Source organism: Otolemur garnettii, unplaced genomic scaffold (assembly GCF_000181295.1).
Source record: "Otolemur garnettii isolate 467f Iridium unplaced genomic scaffold, OtoGar3 scaffold00013, whole genome shotgun sequence".
Taxonomy (NCBI): domain Eukaryota; kingdom Metazoa; phylum Chordata; class Mammalia; order Primates; family Galagidae; genus Otolemur; species Otolemur garnettii.
The window spans coordinates 23,937,298-23,945,612 of NW_003852408.1; the positions used below are offsets into that span (position 1 = coordinate 23,937,298).

General features: G+C 47.3%; 1 protein-coding gene across 2 annotated transcripts in view; it reads left to right on the forward strand.

Moving 5' to 3' along the window:
- Nucleotides 1-1,371: 1,371 nt before the first annotated feature.
- Nucleotides 1,372-8,315, forward strand: part of KLF7 (Kruppel like factor 7) — an 85,981-nt gene continuing 79,037 nt past the window's right edge. For both annotated transcript variants that reach the window (XM_003784998.3, XM_003784999.3), the window contains exon 1: nucleotides 1,372-1,917. In XM_003784998.3, the coding sequence (XP_003785046.1) occupies nucleotides 1,816-1,917 (102 nt within the window). In that variant the 5' untranslated portion in view covers nucleotides 1,372-1,815. The remainder of the gene's footprint in view (nucleotides 1,918-8,315) is intronic.

Sequence of the window (8,315 nt, forward strand, 5' to 3'; positions counted from 1 at the left end):
GTCTTTCCAAAAGTAGCAGCTCAGCTCGCAGTGCATTTTGGAGAAATTTAAACCACCCTAACCATTTAAGGTCAAGCAAACAATCGGCCAAGCCTTGTTGGGGGGTGCGGGGTCCCTTCTCAGCCTAAAGATGTACAATGTGCGGACTTTTCATCTCAGAGGTAACAGACCTCTACGCAGGTATCTCTACAAACCCGCTCCCAGGCTCCTCTCTCACTGCCGAAACCCTGCACAGACGCCTCGCTGGGAGCCACATGGTGAGGCCACGTAAATGATCCCCAACAAGCTGCCGGCTCTAGCCCGCGCCCCTGGACTACCTGGGTTCCCTGTATTCTCTGTAACACACACTGGAAGCGCTAGGCCGGGAGGAACCGAGCCCAGCCGAATGCCTGACCCGGGCCGGGCCCGCGCTCGGGGCGGCGGGAACGCGCGCGGTGGGCGGGGGGTTCAGCGCCGGCGGGGCGGGGCCTGGCGCGGCGCGGGGGCGGGCACGGGTCGCTCTCCGCGCCGCTCCCCTTTGTTCTCTCCCATTGTGTGGCACTTCCTCATCGGCCGCTTCCTCTCCGCACCCCGCCAGCCTGCGGAGAATTCGTGAAGGGGCTTTCGATGCCTTTTTGTGACTGTTCTGTTTACTACTTGTACTGGAGGACCTGCTCCTGGCCTCTCGCGCGGCTCCCTGCCCCTGCGGAGGCGGGAGGCGGAGTGGAAAGTGGCATTCCTACCCTGCCCCCGCCTCGGCCGCGTCTCCGCGGCTTTTCCGCGTGGTCCCTCCTCCAGGAGGCATCCTAATCCAGCGCCCTGCACCGTCACCTCCTGGCCGGCCGCGTCCACGGCACCGGGGCGACCCGCGAACCCTTCCCCTTCTAGGGGTGCGGGTTCTGGACGCGTCCGGCTTCGCCAGGGTCGGAGGCCGGCGCGCAGCCCGAGCCCTGCTGCCCCGGCGTCTCGGGAGCCGGCGCGAGTGTCGCCGCGGCCCTCCCCGTCCCTCGCGCTCGCTCTCGCGCTCCCCAGCCGCCGCACGGCCGCCTCGGCCCCCTTATATAGCCCTCTAAAAATAGCTCGCTTCGCACCGCCTTGTAAGGCAGCAGGGAGATCCGCCGCGCACCAATCCTCGCCCGCTGTCAGGGCCCAGCCCCGCCCCTGGCCCCGCTCCGCGCTTCCCATTGGTCCTCAGTGACTTCATGAGCCCCCTGTTTACCTTACATGGTCACACGCGGCCTAAAGGAAGCCCTCCTCCGAGATCCCACGGCTGCGCGGAGAGCCGGCGGAGGGGGGCAGTTTGGGGAGGGGAAAGAGTAGGAGGAGGAGAAAAGGGGGGGACTACAAACTAGCAAGGATGGGGTGGGGGGTGGGGAGGGAAGAGAAGGGGGGGAGAAGCGATCGCGAGAAAAAAAAATGCAACCTCCCAAAATAAAGAGCAAAGATTGCATTAGGAGCGAACAGCGCTGCAGAAATAGATGGCAGCTTCGTGTCAGTGAGTTTGCATCCCCCTTCCTGATCCACGAGCTGGAGTGATTAGAGCCCTGGAAGGGAATTGTTACTCCCGTGGAGAAGTCCCCTTTTCCTGGCAGTCGTCTGCACTGTACACGCTGGATGCCTCTCTCCCTCCACCCCACTCACTCTCTCCTCTCTTACCTCCTCTCTCCCTCTCCTGCATTGATTTTTTTTCCTTTTTAGTTGACTGAAACAAAACAAAACAAAAGGGCCACTGGATGTCTGCCTTCTTGGGGGGTGAGCCAGACAGACTGACAAACAAACAGACCCAACTGTGTTCGGGGGAGGGTTTCGCCTCCCGTTTTGCCCGGCAGCAGCAGCATGGACGTGTTGGCTAGTTATAGTATATTCCAGGAGCTACAACTTGTCCACGACACCGGCTACTTCTCAGCTTTGCCATCCCTGGAGGAGACCTGGCAGCAGGTGAACGATTTAAATTACTTGTGTAAATCGTGTGGTGGCGGCGGAGATGCAGGGGCTGCGTTGGTGTTGGGCTTTGGGTTGAATTTTTGTTTGTTTGTTTATTTGTTTGATACCCCTCCCCCATTTTTGGCTGTATGTTTTTAAAAATGTTTTCTGAAACAGTCATATGCGCTTACCTTCCCACCCACCCCTAACCTCTTAATGTGCTGAGCTGAGCAGCCAGTCCAGGTCCAAGCTGCCTGCGTTCCAGTCACCAACACACATCCTTGCGCACACGTTGTTGGGCTCACTGTCCCCCATCAGAGACCTGCCCAACTTCTGGGGTTCGGAGAAGCCGGAGGGGAGGTGGGTTGGGGTTTCTTTTTGAGCGATCGCTGACAGGATACCACGTTCCTACATGCATGAGCTTACCTGCTTGGTACCTTAAATCAGGTTCATCTGTTTCAACTGGTGCTTCCGTCAGATTGGGGGGAGGGTTAGGAGCAAAGTGGAGTGTTTTCTCTGTAATTAGTGAATGTCAGTAGAGAATAGAAGCCTGATTTTCAGATTAGGAGGTAGGCAAAAGGAGAAGAGCCCAGTGACAAAAGATACTCAAGTAGGACGGGAAGATAGATCTATCTTCGGCTGACAATGCACTGTAGGTTTCCCCAGTGTCATGCCTCCAGAAAGAAAACACCCTGTTGTGTGTCCTTGTTTCTCTTTTTTGTCTGAGGTCCCTCTCCAGTTAGACAGCACAATCTCGGACAAAGGATACTGTGTTCTTCCCTGCCTCGGACTTTGTCTTAGCGGACTAGTTAAGAAACTCCTAGGATGCTGAAGGGCATGGATGTCAAGTTGGCTAGGCGTCCCAGGGAGGATGAAGCCTGGCTGGTGACAAGTTTGCTGGGCTTTGTGAAGTGGAATAAAGAAAGTGCTGGTCAGTGGAAAGTGCTGGGTCTGCTGCGGAAACAGTAGGTTTTTTTTTTTTTTTTCAGCAGCGATTAGGAGCTGCTGAGGGGACATTCTGCAGGAAAGATGGTGGGTGGGGGTGGGTGGCCACGGGTATTTTAAAATTCTACAGTGTGCACCATGGAAAGTCCAAGAAGACAGTTCGGATTCGCACATGGGAAGTATAATCTTGTACAGTCGGTCCTGGAGAAACCTGCTTGCCCTTGGGGAGGGCTGTGAGAGCCTCTGTGTGTGGCTGCCGGCGGAACTTCTCCGCTTAGTGACAGGAGCTTGTTAAGGCTAATGAAGGGCTAAATTTCCTCTGCCGGGATCCAAAGCAGGATTTGCCAGCTTGAGGCTGAGATGTATGCTGCTCTAGCTAGAGGGGTTTAACTTTTAGAATTAGGAGCCCAGTGGCACAGCAGAACCTCTCACTGGACCATTGTTACTGGTTGTCCTCCCATGATCAGAGCCTGTGAGTTTTCCTCCAGGTATCAGTCTGTGTGTCCCTGCACGCATTCCTGTCCAAAGATGCTGGCAGATACTTTGACTCTGTAAACATAGAGTTCATACATTTTTAGCATAAGGCATTTCTTCAGTGCATCCTTACCGGTTGTTCACAATACTGTATTCCATGAAGGGTCTCACTAGATCTTTCTGCCTCCTTTTATCTCCCATGTTCACATGCTAATTAAACCAAAATGTTGCCAGAATTTTATTCTCTGAAATAGCTTTCATTTCACACTGTCAGCCCACTGGTGTAGAATCAGTTGCATATTAACAACTGTCTAGACAGGTTAGGGACGGGAATCTGTTGATTTAGTCAGCCTGCCCAAGGCAGCCCTTGTTTGTGACTAACTGTTGGTGTTGGAGGGAAGAAAGTTGGCTTTATTTGTTACAACGTTCTCTCCTGATGAATCACACAACTTTGTTTTGGTTCAAGTCTTCACAGTAGTAAAGACTGATTTGGGGAAAGGCCTCTCTAGGGGAAACCTGCTTTTCTAGATCTGGCTAGATCATCCAGGAGAAACTCTGGATCTGCAAAGGAACATCATTGGGTTGACAATTAGAGGATGTTTTAGATCTATTGTTTCCTAAGAAGCCATTTCTGCTTTTCCTTCTCCCCTCCCCCTCCTCCCCCATCCATCTCTTCCCCCTTCAAGGAACCTCCAGCATAGTTTCTATCTGCAGGCAAAGGAATTTTCAACCTTCAGCATCTCTTCATTTCTTGCCTTACCCCTCTCTAACTGCCAGCCATTCTCATGTTAAAACCCCTCACCAAGTTATTTTAGAGGCTTGCTTTTACAGAGGCATGATACAACTTGTGGAGAAGCACTTATAAACAAGATATCACTTGGAGGAGCTTTATTCTCTGGACTTTGTAGTCATAACTGCTTTTCATAAAGGTGACTAAGACCCTATGTTGACAAAGTCTCTATCCCTTCCTTTCTCCCTCTCCCTGAACCCCCTTGCTGCTTCTGAGTGTAAGGGATGGTGATGGTTATATGCGACTGTTAGTTCCAAATCAACCATGAGGTGAAGAAATTTTGAGACTTCCTTGCTTAAAACAGCTCAACAAGGTTGCCACAAAGAACCCTAGGCAGGAGGAAGTTTCTTGATGCTCTGGGGTAATAGGATTTTAAGGTCAAATGAGGAGTAATTATTAGATGTTCTCTTAAAGTGAACAGTATACCTGGCCTCGGGGAGATGAGTGAAATACGGAAATTCTGATAATCTGATTTAGTTTCTAGAGGAAGCGTGTCTTGGATGATAAACCCAAAAACATCTTTACATTTGAAAATTGAGGATGGACCGTTTGGGAATTTTATTTTAGGTTTCTGATATGGGATAATTGCCCTGTCTAATAGTCAGGGAGCCTGTGGCAAAGTCACTGACTGTGACAGGGCCACCTCCTGACATGGAGATCATCATTTTGACGTTGGTTTTTCAGACATCGATGCCTTGGCCACATAGCTCCAACTCTGAAAAATCATTGCTGGTATAATTTTAAAATCTAAATGGACATCCCACATTAACAGCTTTCCATTCCTGAGCTCTGACTGCATACTTAAGCACTTGGCCCAAGTAACATCATCTCTGCCTGTCATATAACTGTAAATTACACTGTGCTTCTGTGGTCTGTTATTTTATGGAATTCAGCTGATGCTCGACTCTTAAGGCTACCAGTCTTGAGCGCTTTGAAAACTTGCAGGAAATTTTCCAAGAGCTGTCTGAGCAAAAATAGGAAAAAGTCAAGTGTAGGACAGAAGCTGGAATGGTGTATAGGGTACCACTTGACGATGGATAGGAGGACATCCAGTCATGACTTTTCTTGCTGACACAAATCATGATTTTTTTTGGGGGGGGGACTCTCTGAGGCCTTGGAAAGTAAGAAAGGCTTCGATACATTATATACTCTTAGTTATTTTCTTCTAGAAAATTCAAATACTGAGAATTTTTATATGCTCTTTCTCATTTGTGAGGTTATGAATACACGTCAAGTAACAATATTCTAAGTCTTACCAGGACTTAGCTTCATGTCATTAAGGAGCACGACATGTTTACTTGAAAACTCTTATGGAATTATGTTCGTTGTTAAAGCTGATTCATAATTGGCAGATTGGGTCAGTTTCAGGCCTCCTTTTTGCTCAGAGAAAATTTTCCACTGCTACTGGAAACAAATAAATAAATCATAGAACATTCCTCCTTCCTTCCCCATCCCCACATTGTTTTATACTAATGGCATAGTTGGCTACCCTGTAAGGACTAAAGTGTCCCCATAACACGGCAATTTCATTTTGGTTTCAGACACCCTGAAACCAGACCTTTTCACGAGGGCCTTTGATACAAAGCATCTCTAGGGGAAAGCCTGCAGAAGTGGTTGCATTCTAAGAACTGTCTTATGGTACCAGGGATGGGATTTGGTCCTTGAGCCACATTGCTTCCGTGTCTGTGATGGTCTTGCCTTTGCACTGCCTTCTATAGGCCTGAACAGCCAGGTGCTGTCTCAGCCAGAAAAACAAAGCAAACTACAGGGTCCTCTGTAGTTTTGCCTCTGTCCCCAATTTGCAGACAACCTTGTCATGAATTAGAATTTCTTGGCAACAGCACCACCCAGGGAAATTTGTAGACACAAAGGAGTCTTGCTAGCCACATTGAAAGGGTAAAATAGCTTTTTTTTTTTGCTTGTGATATGTATGTTCTTCAGTTACTGTAAATCTATTTTGTTTAAAATTTGAAACAGTGAGTTGGTAAATGGAAAGAAATTAGAACTTTGCTGCTATCCAGATTTTTCTTTATAAGGTTGCAATCACTAAGTAAATGTAGCTTTAAAAATGAAAGCACATGTGAATTCAATCAATCACACACTTGCCTTTCTTTAATAGATTCATTTCCATGTTCTTTTAATAGACACATCTTTGTGTAGATTCGGGAGCTCTCAAACGTTATCATACAAACATACCTGTTTGTACTTTGGTAATTTAAAGTGGGTGAACATTATAAAGCAGTTATTTGTATTACATCTGTCCTTGGAAGGCGGAAAAGGAAGTCACCATTCTTTGTTTACCATAAACCTCCTTACTCCTTACCTTGTGGAGAATGGCATGGTGGGGTCCCATCCATTTAAAATGCAGAGCAGAAGATGCAGGATGACAGCCTTCCCCTGAAATGATTTGTGTGGGTGTATGTCAGAGACCTTCCATGGCCAAGTGTAGGCTATTCCTGCCTCTCAGCTAGTGGGGGCCAATTTGCCTCTCCATTTAAATAAGGGTAATTTAGAGAGGGTCTCAATGGGGCATTTACTGGCCCATTCTCTAGTGAATCATCAGATTCTTCTCCCTTCAGGGAATTCTTGTATTTTAACTTTTTGAGTACAACAAGGCTTTGAAATCTTTTTAAATCATTCTTTGTACCTATTGAAGAAAAAAGAACACAGTTTACTCTGGCCAGTCCCTAATTGGCTCATAGGGACAGCTTTGATAGGACAGCTGCTTTGATACCAGACTGATGCCCCCCTGTCTTTGCAGTTTGTAGTAGTGTGCAAGGGGTTTTTAATCACCTTTTTTAGACCCCATGAAATGGAGAAAATGCCTTTATGATTATGGTTCACTCATCAGTTAGCATGCATGTTGCGACTGGGATTTGCTGAAAGTTTAGGACAGCTCCCCAACTTAACGTGAGTGGTCCCAGAAGGGTAAAGGGCAGAAATTCGGTCTCTTTACAGATCTCTTTGTTCTCTCAAATCAGCTGAGTGCTTTCTTAATATAAACAGGTGGAAATGTATTAAACCCCCAAGTGCTAAGTCTCACTAAGTACAGTGATTAAAAAACTCTTCGACTACTGATGGTGTTACAGTTGGTGAAACAAGTGATGGTATCTAATCATTACGGTTATATGTAACCTGAACAAGTTAAAAAACACCCTTCTCTGTTAGACTGTATGCTCATTGTAGAACATCCACCTGAGAAACTATCCTTATTTGGCCTAGAGTTCCCAAAATAAACAAAAGTGTTGCTAGGATTCAGATACACTTTTACCTAAGATTGGCCATGGCCTTGCTGCTCTCCTACCTTGCCCTTATTTCCTGCTGCTAATTGGTGGAGTCATTCCTGTTGCCTTGAGTCCTTTTGGTTTTCCTCACTTGGTATTGGGTGCGACCCTAAGAACTTAGTCCTGTTAAATATATTGTGTCTATCCCAGTCGCCGTTAGAGCAGCTTTCAGCTGCTGTACCCACCACGTGCTTGGTAAATAGCCACTACAGCCGGGGGATAGGAGTCTAGAATCAGCCTGCTGAAGCTGTGGCTGCAGATAGAGCTGGTAGCTGAACCTAGTCACACCACGTGGGATTTTCCTTGCTTATATTAAAGCATAGAAAACATTTCACAGTAAACACTGTATTCCTTAAGCCCTTGTTATGTGCAGAATACTGTGTTGGGCAAAAGAAAGTTGAGTTGGATTGACATTCTGCGCGCTAGGAGCTTGACTCTAGTAGGGGAAAGAAAGCATGTTCAAAATGAAGTAAGGGAATAGAACAAGCATGCCAACAAAGGAAAGACTCAGCTCTGGGAGTGCTGAGCGCTGACTGGTGCCTACTGTATTTACTCACATTGTTACAACTTTGTATATAAAACACGGTTCAGATTTACTAAGTTCTATTATGGACATGCTTTTAGCTAACAGCCTGGTGGGGGTTGGATACTTTAGGGCAGATGAGGGTACAGTATGAATGCACGTGTCCATCATGGCCAGGAAGCAGCATCCATGTCAGTGCCATTTGGAAATGATTAGAGGTAATTAAAATAATTAATGTAGAGCCATATGTGATATCTATTTCTAAATATGAGTGTATTGACATTTCCTAAGGGTCATATCGAAAGTCAGGTCCTTAGCCTTGTACCAAAGCAAGGAACACAGAATATCAGAATTTCAAATCCTGAAAGGGTCTTGGTTTCTTCATCTCTAAAAGGCC